This window comes from Carcharodon carcharias, chromosome 2 (assembly GCF_017639515.1).
Source record: "Carcharodon carcharias isolate sCarCar2 chromosome 2, sCarCar2.pri, whole genome shotgun sequence".
NCBI classification, from domain to species: Eukaryota; Metazoa; Chordata; class Chondrichthyes; order Lamniformes; family Lamnidae; genus Carcharodon; species Carcharodon carcharias.
In genome coordinates this window covers 76,003,535-76,021,492 of record NC_054468.1, presented here as the reverse complement: position 1 = coordinate 76,021,492, position 17,958 = coordinate 76,003,535, and the positions used below count along the sequence as shown (strand labels likewise).

Here is a 17,958-nt window from a genome sequence, read left to right as displayed (position 1 = left end):
CTTACAGAATCAACCCTCTGTTCCTCCACATGAGTTCCCCCTACTGAAGGAATTGAATCTTTAAATTCTTCCAAAAGAATGACTTCCCTAAGAGCTGCATAGGTTGTCTGTTTTTAACGTCCATATCCACCAGTCAAAACTACTTTGTTTTACTCTTTCAAACTCAACATAAGTTTGTCCAGGCAGTTTTCTCATATTCCTAAATTTCATATGCACGCAAAATAGCTTTTTTCAGCACATCATAATTCACCGACATTTCTTCTGAAAGCGAAGCATGTACCTCAAGTGCCCTATCTAACAACTTAGACTGTAATAATAGTGTCCAGTTTTCCTGTGGCCATTTCATCTGCTTAGCCAGCTTCTCAAGTGAAATTAAAAAATGCTTCAATATCTTTTCCCTCAAACTTTGGAAGAACTTGTACAAATTTAAACATATCCCCACTGGGTTCTACTCTGGAGATAAATCCTTCCTCATCTACTGGCAGCTCTTTTCTAACTGCCAACATTTGCAGTTGGAATTCTCTCTCTCTCTTTCCTCCTTCTCTATCTTCACAATTTCTAATTCCCTTTTAAAAGCCATTTCTCTGTATTTTGCTTCAAATTCAAGCCTTTTCAGTTCCTTTTGCTTGTTCAAATTCGAGTGTCTTCATTTGTAACTGAAGTCTCACTAACTCCAGCTGTGACTCACTAGGTGTCAGGTTTCACTTCCAACTACCTGTGTCAGGTTTCACTTCCAACGGTAGATGCTGTGCTATACTTTTAACTATATCTGATTTTCTAGCACCCCCAGATAACCCCAATTTTAACTTATCTGGTTATTTTCTCCAACCCAAACAGAGTTATCTCTTCTACATAAGACAAGTCTTAGCAATTGCCAAAGCCACCTTGCAGTCTCACCACTTCTAAAATACTTCACCAACTCCTGAATTCAAAGTGCCTCTCGTACTCGTAACCTTTAAGATTCACCAATTCCAAACCAGTCAAGGAATTAGAAATATTATTTATTCCTGGCAAGAGTTCCCAATTGTTATGACTGATGCAGTTAGTAAAGCTGAGTTATTTAAAAATCCCAGAGGGATTTTAAGTGTTATGTTTGAGATGCGACTCTAAATTCAGGAATCAGACCACCAGTTCTCTAGGTTTTACATTAAAACATTTTATTAATTTACATGGGTTAAAATATATATGCACATGGCTATAAAGTACTAATATCATAACTTTTAACAAATTCCCAAACTAATCTCCATTAAGGCAACTGCAACCCATAGACTTTACCAGACACCAGGCAAAGTATTTTCACCTTACAAATTCAAAATTAGGTTCTTTTCACTTTGGTTCCTGTGGAGACACCATGGTAGGCTTACAGGCTTTGACCTTACATTGCCTCTGCTCTGCACACACAAAACTGCTGAAGTTGTACCTAGCACCGCTCATTGAATGTAAATTCTCACTTGTGTCACCAGCCTCTTCGAACAATAAAACCCCTCTCATAGTACCAGTTTTATTAGTAATATATAAACATTTTGCTTGGTATCTGCTAAATAGGTGTCAGTTTTCATCCCATTTCTTGAATGCTGTATTCAAAAAATGCACACTATCTCCTACATATCAAAACTAGTACAGATCAAAGCACCCAGACTAGCTGGCTTTAATCTAATTAAGCCACACCCACAGACTAAACCTCTTTTTAAACAAAAATATTTTCCAATACTATAGCTTCATGTTACAAGCTAAAAATCAAGTTGCACAGTGGGATAGGATAAGGGTACCATCCACGCCCTTAATGAGAGGCTGCCCCTTATTCTTATTTCCTTCATATTGGATGACTTTTACAGAAGGAAGATCAATAAACTCTGGCAATTCGTGTGTGGCTGACGTGCTCAATGACTGTGTTTTACCATCTTACTGGTAGAATGATGCATTTTTCAATAAATGCTTACTGACCAAAACTGATCTCCGCTTTTCCGTATTGACTACATAGTACTTCAAAAAATGTATAATAGAACTGATTTGAACAAGTAGGGAAAATTAATGTGAGGTTTAGTTTAATCCGTTAGTCTCATCCAGAAAAGAGCAGATTTTTCTTATCCTGTTTAAAATATACATAACTTAATTTAAAGCATAACATCTTTGTCAGAATGCTAACTTAAAATTTAGTATTTGGAACATTACAAATACTGTAGGTTGTTATTAACAACTAATTGGTGCCTCTTCAAGACAGCTACTCAATTTTCCACTCTCACCAACCATCTAGCCAGGCATTATCCTTATGGAGTAATCTCTCCTGCAGCTCATCTACTCAGCCCCAATATGATCACTCCACATGATTTTATAGAATGCCTGATCTTTAACGAATAAGGTGCTTGCTATCCTCGACTCATTCGTGATTAATCTTCATGCTGACAGAAGCCTGATGGAGGGGGGATTTCCACTTGGCTATACTTCCCACCACCATGCCCATATTAAAATGCTTTGACTCTTATCTCTTGTGTAACAATATGGCTCCTTTTCTTTCCCTCTCTCCCCACACACAAGTTCCTGACACCTTCTCCTTCTGTGCACTTCATCTTCCACAATCCGTCTTTGATTTAAAATCCTTGTTGTCCAAGCATCTTTCTCCCACAACCCTAGGAAGTCTAATGTTGGCCATATTCTCAAGCTATCATCATTTTTCACTTCCCCCATCCTCTACCAAGCAACTCAAGATTTCAATCCTCACTTAATTCTCTTGCCACAACCACTGAATTCACCACCTATCTGTCTTATCTCAATTGTGCCATTCAGTAAGCTCCCTTACACTGGCTCCCTATCCCTCAGAGCTTACAATTTTAAATCATTGGCTTTAAACCCCTCCATGGTCTTACTTTAGTGTGGCCGACCCCTGAGTTTGGTTAATCATTCTCAATGATAATCAACACAAATCTGCTTTTTGATGACTAAAACAAAATCTTCTGCATTCTCCATACTTGACATGTTAATAGTACGTCTGACCTGGAGTCGTGAAGGAGAGCATTGTTCTTTTCCACTTTGTTCTAAATAATATTTTCATATTCAGCTGGCAATATAATACAGCAACATTTTGCTTTAGATGATTTGAGTACTGATCTTAATGTGATTTGAGAAGTCTTATTTATAATGGAACATTTCTTGAATATTAAATTGAGGGAAAGTGAGGGAGAGGAACATTGTGGTGTTTTATAATTAAAAGTTTGTGTGAGAGTCAACTTGCTTATTAGAGTAAAATGAGCTCCAGTCTGTTGCGTTATTTGTGTTTGAGTCAGTAACTAAGCTACAGTGGTAATTGCTTGGGAGTGGGTTTGGAAGAGGAGGCTGTATAAATAACATCATTCTACAGTTGCTCAAGACGATTAGTTACATTAGAATCTGTCCCTGATTATTTTCCCTCAGGGTTGAAAGCAACATATACAGTATAATATCATTGATATTATAATATCATTGTTACTATATCCACTTATCATTGCTGCTATCCCTCAACGTTTTTTTTCTGAGCAATATTGTAAACAAATCCATTTGTTGTTGATTTCATTTCATTTGTTTTTTTTTTCTAGTCATCAACTTCTGTTTGATTTTCCTGCATTTGTGAATAATTGTGTAATGTAGCCAGTCATATGGGAAGGTCTCAAAATTTAAGAAGAACACCAAAATATTCATGGACGTTGGGTGACAAAAAAGTATTCAAGCTTGCAGTAGTTTAGGGTTTATGTGATTTTGGCCTATTCTGGATGGAAGGAGAGAAATATGTAAAATAAGTCATGGTACTGGTAGGTCTATTCCTATCCTGGAAAGTTGCTTCAACTATATCAAGAGGCTTGAGTTAAGAATTGGGATTTTGGAATCGGCTAGTTCAAATATTTGGACTTTTGAGCTTGAATGGAAATATCTGAGTTGAGTCCAAAGTTTTTATTTCTCATTATTTTTGTGGTATTTCCAGTGCTATCTTCACCTACCACTTACCTTCCACCCTTCATAAACATTGGGCTATCCAAAGCTCTCCTAACTGTGTCCTAACTCGCATCAATTCCCACTGATGGATATTGATTCCTGGCCCAGTAATGAATTGAATTTAAAATTCTCATCCTTGTATTCAAATCCCTTGAGCAACAACCCAACAGTCCCATCCTACTTTCTCCCTGCCTTCCCGGCCAAGGAAGCCAGCTGAGGGCTGATCTTTCCAATCTTCTCCCTGTCTACCTTGCTTTTCCTAGTGCTGATGATGTGTACTCTGTCAGTGGTTCTGTTATCATCACATCTACGTCCAGAATGCTGATTCACTTGTGAATTAAGCCCTTGCAATCCGTGAACTTATAATTGCATTGACACCGTGGCTTTGACAGATGCCTGGCTGACGGCTGATGACATTCTCCCCCTAAGTGAAGCTTCCTGTCCTGGCTGTACCTTTCACCATCACAGTGGAGGTGTGACTCTTATCACCAGATCATACTGTGGTCTGTCCTGCTACTCTTCTGGCAATAGCTCTTCCTTTGAGCATCTCACCCTATTCCACCCTCCTCTCCCACCTCTCATTTAAAATCGTCGTTCTCTATCATCCATTTAAGTACTATGTCAATTTTCTCAACAAGCTATCTTTACTGCTTTCTTTCCTTATCCTTTGCACTGAGTAATTTTCTCATCCTAAGTAATTTCAACCTCCATCTCAGTTCCTAATGCTCTCTCTCTCTCTCTCTCTCTCTCTCCTGAGTTTACTGCTCTCCTATCCTCCCTAAAACACATCTGACTCAGTAAATCATGAGGCTCTGTGGATTGTGCTCCAGAGATTTGGATGTCCAAGGAGCTTCATCACAATCCTGCAATTGCATCAAGATGATATGACTGCAACTGTCTTGATTGGGAAATCTGAAACAAACACCTTCAAAATCCAGACCAGGGTCAAGCAAGGTTGTGTGATGGCTGCCATACTTTTTAAAATCTACTTGACAGTGGCTATTCACCTCCTCTAAGATAGACTGCCCCCTGTTGTCAGTATTAAATACTGCCTTGATGGAAAACTCTTTAACTTCAGTTACCTCCATGCTAAAATTAAACTGTCTACCAGTGTCGTTGCCCATTCTGCACCAGATTTGCAAGCCAATCTCAATCTTTTCAAACTCTTATATCACCCTATACCTAGTCAGCCAAGTATCCCACTTCCCATATATGTTGAGGGAAAGACTTTGGAATACATTGAGCATTTCTCATACCTTGGCAGCCACCTGTCTTAAAAGGCCACCATTGACCGAATCAGCTATGCTAGCTCACCTCTCTACAAACGACGGTCATGTGTGTTTGGTAAAAAGGACCTCAGCAAATCAACAAAAGTCCTAGTGTACAGAGCAGTTGTTGTTACCAGGCTTCTGTACTGCAGCGAGACCTGGACTGTGTATCAGCGGCACATAAGAGCGCTTGAGAAATTCCATCAATAATGCATCTACCGTATCCTTTGGATTCAATGTGAGGACTGTCGAACAAATGTTAGTGTTCTTCTTGAAGCCAGCTCCACAAGCATTAAGGTAAAACTCCTACAAAATAGCAATAGGGGATTCTATAGTCAGGGGAACAGATAGGTGCTACTGTGGCCGTCAACGTGACTCCGGGATGGTGTGTTGCCTCCCTGGTGCCAGGGTCCGGGATGTCGCTGAACAGCTGCAGGGCATCCTGAAGGGGGAGAGTGATAAGGCAGAGGTCATGGTACATGTTGGTACCATTGACATAGGTAGAAAGAGGGATGAGGTCTTGCATCAAGAATTCAGGGAGTTAGGCAGTAAACTAAAAAGCAAGTCCTCTCGGGTTGAAATCTCTGGATTACTCCCAGTGCCACGTGCTAGCGAGCTCAGAAATTGGAGAATAGTGCAGATGAATACGTGGCTTAAGAGTTGGTGCAGGAGGGAGGGTTTTAGATTCCTGGATTTCTGGGGAAGGTGGGACCTGTACAAGTGGGACGGTCTGCATCTGAACCAGAGCGGGACTAACATCTTTGCAGGCGGATTTGCTGATGCTGTTGGGAGGAGTTTAAACTAATTCGACAGGGGGAGGGGACACAGAATGTTAGCAGAATAGGGACACATCATAATACAGTAAACCAATCAAGTCAGTGGGAATACAGCTGCATTACGTTTCAAGGGAGTAAGGCAAGGCTGGATGGCCTCTACTTTAATGCCAGGAGTATTACAGGTAAAAAGGATGAGTTAAGGGTGAGGATTGACATGTGGAATTGTGATATAATAGCCATCACTGAGATGTGGTTGAGGGAGGGGCAGGATTGGCAGCTCAACATTCCGGGATATAGAATCTTCAGGCAAGACAGGGGAAGGGGTAAAAGAGGAGGAGGCATTGCATTATTAGTTAGGGAGTTAGTTACTGCAGCAAGGAGAGATGATATTTTGGAGGGGGCATCGAATGAACCTTTGTGGGTAGAGCTTAGGAATAAAAAAGGGGCAGCCACATTGTTAGGTGTTTATTATAGACCCCCAGATAGCGGGAAATTGAAGAGCAAATATGTGCACAATTTGCGGAGGTGTGTAAAAATAATAACAATAGGGTAATTATGTTACGTGATTTCAACTTTCCCAACATTAATTGTGATAGACATAGTGTTAAGGGCTTGGATGGAGTGGATTTCTTGAAATGTGTACGGGAGAAGTTTTTAGGTCAATAAATAGAGGGCCCAACAAGGGACGGCACAGTGCTGAACCTAATTCTGGGGAATGAAGCCAGACAGGTGGATGAGGTGGCGGTGGGGGAGCATTTTAATGATAGCAACCACAACATGGTACAATTTAAGCTTGTTATGGATAAAGAAATAGACAAGTTGCAAAAAAATGTTTTGGATTGTGGGAGAGTGGATTTTAGTAAAATAAGGCAGGATCTGGCCAAGGTAGACTGGGAACAGTTACTTGTGGGGAAATCTACAGAAGAGCAGTGGGAGGGGCATTCAAAAAGGAAATGGGGAGGGTTCAGGCTCAACATGTTCTCTCTAGGGTGATAGGAAGGAGTAACAAGCCCAGAGAACCATGGATAACCAGAGATATTCAGGATACGATGAGAAGGAAAAGAGGCTTCTGGCAGGTACAAGGGAAGCAAATCAGCAGAGACATTAGTGCAGTATAGAAAGTGCAGGGTGGAGCTTAAGAAAGCAATTAGGAGAGTAAAGAGGGGATATGAGAAAGCTCTGGCTGGTAAAAGTAGGGAAAATCCCAAGATATTCTATAAGTATAACAATGGGAAGAGGATAACCAGGGAAAGAGTAGGGTCCATTAGGGACCAAGGGGGCAATCTATGGGTGGAGCCAGAAGACATCGGGTAGTGCTGAACGAATACTTCACATCCGTCTTCACCCGAGAAAATGAGGATGAAGGTATCGAACTCGGGGAGAGAGGCTACGAGGTTCTTGAGCAAATTGATAGAGGGAATGACAAGTATTGGAGGTGTTGGCAGGCTTAAAAGTGGACGTATCTCCAGGTCCAGATGATTTGTGTCCCAGACTGCTGAGGGAGGCATGGCAGGAGGTCTCAGGGGCTCTGACCCAAATTTTTAATTCCTCTCTGGCCACGGGGGAGGTGCCAGAGGACTGGAGAACAGCTAATGTGGTTCCTCTATTTAAGAAGGGTTGTAGAGATAAGTCAAGGAACTACAGGCTAGTGAGTCCCACATCAGTGGTAGGGAAACTATTGGAGAAAATTCTGAAGGAGAGAATCTATCTCCACTTGGAGATGCAACGTTTGATCAGGGATAGTCAGCGTGGCTTTGTTAGAGGGAGGTCATGCCTAACAAATTTGATTGAATTTTTTGAGGAGGTGACCAGGTGTGTAGATGAGGGTAGTGCAGTTGATGTAGTTTATATGGATTTCAGCAAAGCCTTTGCCAAGGTCCCACATGGGAGACTTATAAAGGCAGCAAATGCACATCGGATACAAGGTAATTTGATAAGATGGGTTCAAAATTGGCTTTGATGTAGGAGAGACAGGGTGATGACAGAAGACTGCTTTAGTGACTGGAAGCCAGTGTCCAGTGGTGTACCACAGGGATCTGTGCTGGGTCCCCTATTATTCATCATTTATGGAAACGACAGACGACTACGTAGGGGGTCAGATTAGTAAGTTTGCGGATGACACAAAGATTGGCTGGGTGGTTAACAGTGAGGTTGAGTGTCTTGAGCTACAGGAAGATATAGATGGGATGATCAAAAGTGTGAGGTGATACACCTTGGAAGGAGTAATTTGATAAGGAAGTATTCAATGAACAGCATGACACTAGGAAGTTCTGAGGAACAAAGGGACTTTGGCGTGTGTGTCCATAGATCTCTGAAGGTGGAGGGGCATGTTAGTGGGGTGGTGAAGAAGGCATATGGGACACTTGCCTTTATCAATCGAGGCATAGATTACAAAAGTTGGGAGGTCATGTTGGAGTTGTATAGAACCTTGGTGAGGCCACTGCTGTAGAACTGTGCAGTTCTGGTCACCACATTATAGGAAGGATGTGATTGCACTGGAGCGAGTGCAGAGGAGATTCACCAGGATGTTGCCTGGGATGAAACATTTAAGTTATGAAGAAAGGTTGGATAGACTTGGGTTGATTTCGTTGGAGCAGAGAAGACTGAGGGGCAACCTGATCAATGTGTACAAGATTATGAGGGGCATGGACAGGGTTGATAGGGAGCAGCTGTTCCCCTTAGGTGAAGGGTCAGTCACGAGGGGGCATAAGTTCAAAGTGAGGGGCAGGAGGTTTAGGAGGGATGTGAGGAAAAACCTTTTTACCCAGAGGGTGGTGACAGTCTGGAATGCACTGCCTGGGAGGGTGGTGGAGGCAGGTAGCCTCACATCCTTTAAAAAGTACCTGGATGAGCACTTGGCATGTCATAACATTCAAGGCTAGGGCCAAGTGCTGATAAATGGGATTAGGTAGGTAGGTCCGGTGTTTCTCACGTGTTGGTGCAGACTTGATGGGCCGAGGGGCCTCTTCTGCACTGTGATTCTATGAAAATCAACTTCAATGGACTGGACACTCTGTCTGGATGGCTGGAAACAGTTTCCCTGCCAGGTCTTGCTTTCTCAACTCTCAAATGGCCAATGTTTCAGGAGAGGACAAAGAAAACTGTTCAAAGACACTTTGAAGCTCTCCTAACAGTGTGGCGGCACTGACATTAAAGACTGGGAGGAGCTTGCTGCCAATTGTCCAGAATAGTGACAACTTGTCCATCAAGCTGCATCTCGCTTTCAGTCCCAATGTCTTAATGAAGAGGCAGGGCATTGGCAGATCTATGGGTGAATCAGCCTTGTTTAGTCTCTTGGAGACCCATGGCAGAAACTGGTGACCCTGAGAAGACGACATCTTTGAATTGAGGGACAGCTGACAATTATGATGATCCCCTCCAATCTCTATATCCGTATAAAGTCCCTAACCTCTATTCACAGCCACCCCTCATGTTGCCCTCTTGCATGGCCTCGGTACTTTCATATTATCATTCAATGATCACTTCCTTGTATCACCCCCCCACCCACATCCTGCCTTCCCCTCCAAATCCTGCTTCTTTCTGGTGCCTGACCTGGGAAAAATATCTCCCTCAAATCACTTAACAACTGCATTCTCAAAATCCCAATTCAGCAGCGGGAAATGCGACCATTAACCTGCCATGAAAGGCAGGCAAGGAAGATTCCTACCAGATTTCCCAATGTCAGGAAACTGATTTTTGGCCTCCTGCTAGACATTGTGTCTCTGCCCACCACAGTTCTCAGCTCTAGTGGGAGTGGAAGATTCTGTCCTTGGCCAGAATTTTTGGCTCGGCAAGTCCCGACGTCACCACACGCCATTTAGATTTTCAGTTCGGCAGGCACACAGCTGACTGCCAAAGGCCTATTAAGGCCATTTAAGGATGTGATTGCACTAGAGAGAGTGCAGAGGAGATTTACCAGGATGTAGCCTGGACTGGAGAGTTTTAGATATGAGGAGAGATAGGATAGACTGAGGTTATTTTCCCTGGAGCAGAGGAGATTGAGGGGGGACATGATTGAGGTGTATAAAATTATGAGGTGCATAATTAGGGTAGACAGGAAGGAACATTTTTCCTTGGTGGAGGGATCAATAACCAGGGGGCATAGATTTAAGATAAGGGGCAGGAGGTTTAGAGAGGATGTGAGGAAGACTTTTTTCACCCAGAGGGTGGTGGGAATCTGGAACTCACTGCCTGAAAGGGTGGTAGAGGCAGAAACCCTCATAACATTTAACAAGTATTTGGATGTGCACTTATGATGCCATGGCATACAAGCCTATGGGCTTAGTGCTGAAAAATTGGATTAGAATAGTTAGGTACTTAGTTTGACTGGCGCAGACTTGATGGGCCGAAGGGCCTTTTTCTGTGCTGTAGACCTCTATGACTCTGTGACCCCTCCGTTCACCACAGCGTTTCTGCAGCTACCAATCTGCTCGACTGCACTCTCTCCTCCGCCTTTGATGCCCTTGCCCCTTTTTAAAACCATTGCTCTCTCTTACCTTGGCCTTTTCTTCTGGTTCTGCCCTAATCTCTGTTTCCTTAGTCCAAGGGACACAGACTTGAATGGATATGGTAACAACTGTTCTAGCCATTCACTGCCAGATCTGGCCAGACCACATAAAGCACTATCCGGTCCTACTGTCATCTAAAACTGCTCACTATACCAGGATCGTCCTGGAATGCAAATATATCCCTAGCTTCTTTTCTGTACGGCAAACCATCTTCTTAAATGCCTCCCCCCCACCCCCCCAGCCCGTCTCCTCCACCTTCACCTCCAACAAGTGTGAAGAGCTCAGGATTTTTTTGTCACCAAGATTGAGATCATCTGATTTATCTCTCCTTTTCCCTCGCCTATTGGGCCAAACTTCTTCCAAAGACTGGGAGCAGCTTTTCTGAATTAAGCTCCTCCCAGTCTTTAATGTCAGTGCTGCCACACTTTTAGGAAAACTTCACAGTGTCTTTGAAAAGTTTTCTTTGTCCTCCCCTGGAGCATTGGCCATTTGACCGTTGAGAGAACAGGACCTGGTGGGGGAGATTATCTGGATGGCTGAAAACAGTGTCCAGTCCTTTTTTAAAATTCATCCATGGGGATGTGGGTGTCGCTGGCTAGGCCAGCCTTTATTATCCATCCCTAATTATCCTTGAGAAGTCTATTGAAGTTGATCTTGTAGGAGTTTTACCTTAATGCTTCTCCGCAATGCTACAGTCCTGCACTTGTGTCTTTCTCTAGTTTCACTCCTATATAGTCCTCATGCCCTGTCCAAGCTCACCTTGTCCCTGAGACCCATCTCCTGCTCTCTCGACCCTATTCCCGCCAAACTAATGACCACCCAACTTCCCTGCCTGGCTCCTGTGTCAGCTGAAATGGTTAACAGTTCTCTCTTGACTTCTGTCACTCTCTCCTTCGAATCTGCCGTCATCATCACTTTCCTCACAAACCAACCCTTGACACATCTATTATTGTAAACTCCCATTTCCAGCCTTCCATTCCTCTCCGTGTTGCCACCTACCAAATTTGTGCCCATCTTTCCTAGAACTTCCTGTTTAAAACCCTCCGATAAGCTTTCCACCCCTGCCATAGTACCAAAACAGCTCCCATCGGAGTCACTAATGACATCCTATGTGACTGTGATAAAGGCAAAGTATCCCTTCTCCTTCTTATTGATTGTAGCCATTGGCAATTGATCACACCATACTCCTCTAAAGCCCCCCCCCCCCCACAACTGCTGTCCAGCTGGGTGGCAGTTCACTTGCCTGGTTCCATCTATATCAATCGAATGCCTGCCAGAGAATTGCCATCAGTGGTTTCTCTTCCCTCTTCTACACTGTTACCTTTGGTGTCCCCCTCCTGTCCTTGGCCGCTATTTGCCATCTCAATGTTGCCCTTTGCAACATCAAAGTGTTATTTTCCACATGTATGTTGATGACACCGAGCTTTTCCTCACTGACACCTCTTTTGATCCCCTCCACTGTCTCTAAATTATCAAACTGCTTGTCTGACATCCAGCACTAGATGAGCACAAATTTCCTCCAGTCAATATTAAGAAGACAGACCATTGTCTTTGCCACAAACTCTACATCCTAGCCACAGGCACCATCCCTCTCCTTGGCAATTGCCTGAGGCTAAATGAAACTGTCCACAAACTGGCTGTCATATTTGACCCCGAACTGAGCTGAGTGTAAAAGCACACGTCCGTATTGTCACTAAGACCACCTATTTCCACCTCCATAATATTGCTAAATTTCCACCCCTGCCCCAGCTCTTCTGCTGCTGAAACCTACATCCACGCCTTTGTTTTGTCCAGACTTGACTGTTCCAGTGCACTTTGGCCGTCCTATTACTCATAAACTTGAGGTCATCCAAAACTCTGCTCCCCATGTCCTAATCAACTACAAATCCCATTCACACTGACCTACACTGATTCCTGGTTAAATGATGCCTTGATTTTAAAATTCTCATTGTTTTTTTGAAATCTCTCTATGGACTGGCCTCTCCCTATCTCTGTAATCTACTCCAGCCCTGTAATTCTGACCTCTCGGATGTCCCTGATTTTAATTTCTCCACCTTCAGTTGCCTAGGCCCTAAGCTTTGGAATTCACTTTCTACAACTTGCTTGCTTCCTTTAAGGCACTCATTAATGCCTGCGTCTTTGACCAAGCTTTTGGTCAGCTGGCTTAATATCTCCTTATATTGCTTGATGTCATATTTTGATTTATAATGCCTCTGTGAAACACCCTGGGATCTTTTGTTACATTAAAGGTGCTGTATGAATACAAGTTGTTGCTGTTCTTGGCCTCTTCCCCTATCTCTGTACCTCTTCTAGCCCTACAGTGCTCTGCGATTTCTGCACTCCTCCAGTTCTGGCCTCTTGCACATCCCGGATTTCCATCAACCCATCATTGGAGGTCGTGCCTTCAATTGCCTCAGCAAAAGTTCTAAAATTCCCTCCTAAAACCTCTGCCTTTCCACCTCTTTCTCCTCTTTTTGAAGACTGTTCTTAAAGCCTAATTCCTTGAGCAAGCTTTTGGTCACCTGAACTATATGTGACTCTGTGACAGATTTTGTTTGATAACACTCCTGTGAAGTGTCTTGGGGTGTTTTATTCTGTTGAAGGCACTGTGTAGATGGTTGTTGTTGCAGTCTTTTGTTCAGGGTTTTGTGGTTGTAATGATGGCAAAACTTTCAGAGTTTGCCATCAGTACAACTTTGAAAGTGACAGCATTTGCTGGTGTGTGCCCATGTGCACTTAAACATGAAAATCCAGAATTGATGTTAGTGCTTTTCCCACTGCTACATAGGATGCATTGTTGAAATCCCTGTCAATGGAAATCTTAGAAATCACTTGCATCGATGTGAGCTTTCACTTTGAGGTATTAGTCTCACTGCAAAAACCTGTTTTAAAAAAAAAATTACACCCTTGTTGAATGAGATTTAGCGGGTTTTCAATAACATACTTCTGAATAACCCCTCTGGCCTTGAAAAAACTAATTTTATATTTGTGGAAAATATATTCACTTATAATTCCATGGATTTTTCAAATTATAAGAACATTTTTAACTGTTGTTTATAATATTTCATCTTCTACCTTATCCCGTGTGTATGTCCCAATCTTCATTTTGCTGTCTTGTTGAATGATGATAAATTTTTACTTCCTGGTTTGCTCTGAGAATATGGGAATTGAGCAGGAAAGTGGATTTGGGGTCAAAAATCAGCCATGATTTTATTGAATGGAGTACCAGACTCGATGGGCCACATGGTCTACTCCTGCTTCTCGGCCCAATCATCTTCAGCAGCTTCCTTCCTTCATAAGGTCAGAAGTGGGGATGTTCGCTGGTGATTACACAATGTTCAGCACCATTGGTGACTCCTTGGATACTGAAGCTGTCCATGTCCAAATGCAGCAAGACCTGGACAACATCCAGGCTTGGGCTGACAAGTGGCAAGTAACATTCGTGCCACATAAGTGCCAGGCAATGGCCATTCCCAACAAAAGAGAAACCAACCTTCGCCCCTTGATGTTCAACGGCATTATCGTCACTGAATCCCCCACTATCAACATCCTCGGGGTTAACATTGGCCAGGAACTGAATTGGACTAGCCATATAAACATTGTGGCTACAAGAGCAGGTCAGAGGCTAGAAATCGTGCAACAAATAACTCATCTCCTGACTCCCCAAAGCCTGTCCACCATCTACAAGGCACAAGTCAAACGTGTGATGGAATACTCCCCACTTGCCTGGATGAGTGCAGCTCCACAGCACTCAAGAAGCTGGACACCCTACAGCACAAAGCAGCCTACTTGATTGGCATCACATCGACAAACATTCACACTCTCCACCACCAACGTACAGTAGCAGCAGTGTATACCATCTACAACATGCGCTACAAGAATTCACCAAGGCTCCTTCAACAGCACCTTCTGAACCCACGATCACTACCATCTAGAAGGACAAGGGCAGCAGGTAGATGGGAACACCATCACCTGGAAGTTTCCCTCCAAGTCACTCACCATCCAGACTTGGAAATGTATTGCCATTCCTTCACTGTCGTTGGGTCAAAATCCTGGAACTCCCTTCCTATCTGCACTTTGGGGTCTATTTGCACCACATGGACTGCAGCAGTTCAAGAAGGTCCTTCTTAAGGGCAACTAGGGATGGACAATAAATGCTGGCCCAGCCAGCAAAGCCCACATCCCGAGAATGAATTAAAAAATAATAATTATGTTGAATATTGCTGAAAAGAGCCACATGGTGCCGAAGTTTTTCATCTTGCACTCATCAGGACAAACACAAGAATGCTAAACTTCAAATGAACACAACAATTTGTACTACAGGAGAAAAGGGTGCAGATTGGTTGGCAAGTCCACCCTGATAGGCCGCAGTGTAGCCATGGAAAAAATACCGGGAAACAATAGGCTCCCCATGCTCTGGGTAATTCAAAATAAGTGTAAGGCTTGAACAAATTCCTTTTGTTTGCAGAGAATGGGTCTTTGTGTATGAATGTATGCTGCTTCTAGCAAGCATAAAAGAGCCACATTAAGAGCTCGACTGATCACCTTAAGTTGGTTGTTAGTGTAGCAATTATTCAGCAAGTGCTGTCTAATCATGGAATCGCAACTAACAGTCAACGTTTTGTTTTTGGGCTTTGCAAGCACGCGCTGGTTGAGTATGGTCCATACTTCTGTCTGTTATGAACAACGAAGGAAGTTGCTGTTTGATTCGATCAACCAATCGCTGAGATGCATTATTTACGTACCTGGCATCACACTGCACTGAATTCATACATGTGTTACTCAATGTGCAGTGAGCAGAATATCATTTTGAACTGATTGCAACATCCTGTTCGTGGAAAGTACCAATTGCGTAGGAGGGACCAGTTCTCTTCAAATAAGAGGAATATGTTCAAGCCAGATGAGCCAGATTGCAAACCTTTTACTGAGCTAATGAGCTATTGTTAAGAATAATGCCCATCAATGCAAGTTGTATTTTTTTAATTACGTAAAATTATTGTAGCATTTTCCACTGAAATGTTCTGCAACTATAAAATGATTGAAGTGCGCATGTTTCTGGAATCAGCTATTAATGGAGATGTTGAACTATTTTTACTCACTAAATATTCCCCTCTCCTCTGCTTCTGAAAGTATTGACTGCTTTATGGAATGTAATTCCTGAATGCAAGGTCATCTCTTGCCTCACTACCTCTCTGAACTCAGCTAACTCGGTATCGAACAGGGTCAAACCTGTATCCTTGCTGGTCTGCATGGCTCAGCTGCTTAAAGATAGACTTGTCAAAGCTTGACATTTGAGTTCAGTCAGTTATAGTTGCAATGAAATGGTTGTGAGCTGTAGAACTGTTGACAATGCATCTACAATGGCGGACTGATTGTGAAAAAGTGCAGTCATTCTGGACATATTTAATATGTAAACACTTTTGAAACATATTCTTGTATTTTTGGCATTTCGAGAATTCCTTTAAACTGAACAGGAACTGATATGTGATGCAATTTAGCAAAATACATCTGTTAATATGATGAAACTCCACCATAGTGGAGGGCATCAAGCTGCTAGTCGACATAGAAGAAACTAAGTTGAACTGGGTAGGTGGGAAACTGAGTTTGGATGTTATCAATTGAAATAAAAATCACTGCTGAATCGAGTAATGGAACAATTTATATCTGAGGGAAAGGGACTAGAGGATAAAGGGGGGGTGGGGGGTAAGAAATAAGAGTGGGAGTTGAAATGTTAATACAGTGTTTGCCCTGGTCAGTGATTCTGATTGATAGCCACTCTTGTAACTAGTATTCTGAAGTAATGTAATCGCTGTTACCGTGACAACATGATTCACTTGTCAGACAGGTTTTATAAGGGTTCAAACCAAATCTTTATAATGATTGGTTGGGAGTTATCCGGAATCCTTTAGGCTGATATGCTGTCAAGTCACAAGCTCTTGGGGTGGGGCATTTCTAGGCTGTTAATTGCTGCATGACTACTAGATGTTTCTGTAGGACTTTACGTATCTGAGCTGAACACGGAGGCAAGGAAAGCAGAATGGAACCAGTTAATATTATCAAGCAGTTCTTTGGTAAGTTACTAGTTTCTAATAAATTAGTAATCCATGGTTCACTCAGTTTAATGAAAACAGCTAGAAAACAAATGGTTAATGCCAGGCGCTTTCATCTTGCTGAGTTAGGTACGTATTTAATTTAATTTTACATTTAGCTTTTAACGGCAAGAGTGTTTTATTGGATTTATTTTACCTTTCACAAGTTGTCGGTTGTGAAATTGTTGGTATCTTATGGTAGGAAATGGACAGGTGCTATAAATGTTTTGAGCTTATTTTTCTACACTCAATATATTAATGCAGAGAGCTGTTATAATATAGCATTCCAGCAGTCAAATTTTTGTGCAGCTTATAGTTTGAGCTTTGAATTAAAATTATTTTCATGGTTCCAGCAACTTTTTAAATCTTGACTTCAAGTGAAACCTTTTCCTTCCCCATTTCAAGCTGCTCACTTATTTGTGGGACTTTTAGTAAACCTGCCAAGAAAATGTAACTGCTGGTGATTATAATGATATCTGTTGATCACCTGACAGGAAGAATTTAACTGTTTCCTTCCTTTGTTCCATTTTGCACTAAAATTGATGGCAAATAATGTTGGAGAGCCGCATTATTTAATTCGTTAATTTACATGAGTTATCTTGAAATTGAGGCATGATGAAGATTTTGGACAGGATAAAAACACCCAGTGAGCTATCCTGGTGACTTGGTGAGTTTGTCCAGTGATTAGTTGAAGCACACTAACTAGATTTGCTCCTTTCTTGACCCTAAGCGGAGGAATTCGCTTCCTCAACCTCTGCCTTTTTACCTCTTTCCTCTTAAAACCGACCTCTTCAACCAGTTTTTTGGTCATCTGTCTGACATCTCCGTATGTGGCTTGGTATCGTTCCTGTGAATGACTTGGGACAGATCACTATGGTAAAGGCACTATATAAATGCAAGATGTTGCCTTTATTGAGTTACCCCTTGATTAGGATGGAAGAAATTGGCTTCTTGCTGGACATACCTGTATTGTATGAGAAGGCTTAGTTGCCATGTCTCATTGTTGAACATTCTGCTGACATTTGCTATCAAGTCACACATGTATAATGTTGGTAATGTACTAGGGAGAGGGAGCAAGCCCAGAGCCAGTGGTAACTTTGGTGCTGATATTAACAACTTGGGGTTGGGTCGGTGGGGGGGGATGTGGGGTGTATTTTCACATTCTGGCCCTGCAAATCTAATGTCAGGACCTGATTAACATTTTTTGTTTCCATTTCCTGGCTGCAGCCAGCCTTAGTAAAAGATAGGCTTGCTGTCAGAAGACAGGCCTTTGGCACCAGATTGCAACTAGAGAGCTGTGAAGAGGAGGAGGGAGTGGGGGGCTTGGTGGTGGGGCAGATGGATGGGTAAACAA

General features: G+C 42.5%; 1 protein-coding gene across 4 annotated transcripts in view; it reads left to right on the top strand.

Moving 5' to 3' along the window:
• The window catches only part of LOC121275435 (cytoplasmic protein NCK1-like), a 237,718-nt gene that overhangs the window by 171,948 nt on the left and 47,812 nt on the right, over positions 1-17,958 (top strand). The window contains exon 1 of one of the 4 annotated variants that reach the window (XM_041183030.1): positions 16,460-16,586. The exons of 2 other annotated variants lie outside the window; for them this stretch is intronic. In XM_041183030.1, the coding sequence (XP_041038964.1) occupies positions 16,553-16,586 (34 nt within the window). In that variant the 5' untranslated portion in view covers positions 16,460-16,552. Of the gene's footprint in view, positions 1-16,459; positions 16,587-17,958 lie in introns of those variants that run through there. One more of the 4 variants, XM_041183029.1, reaches the window with a different exon arrangement.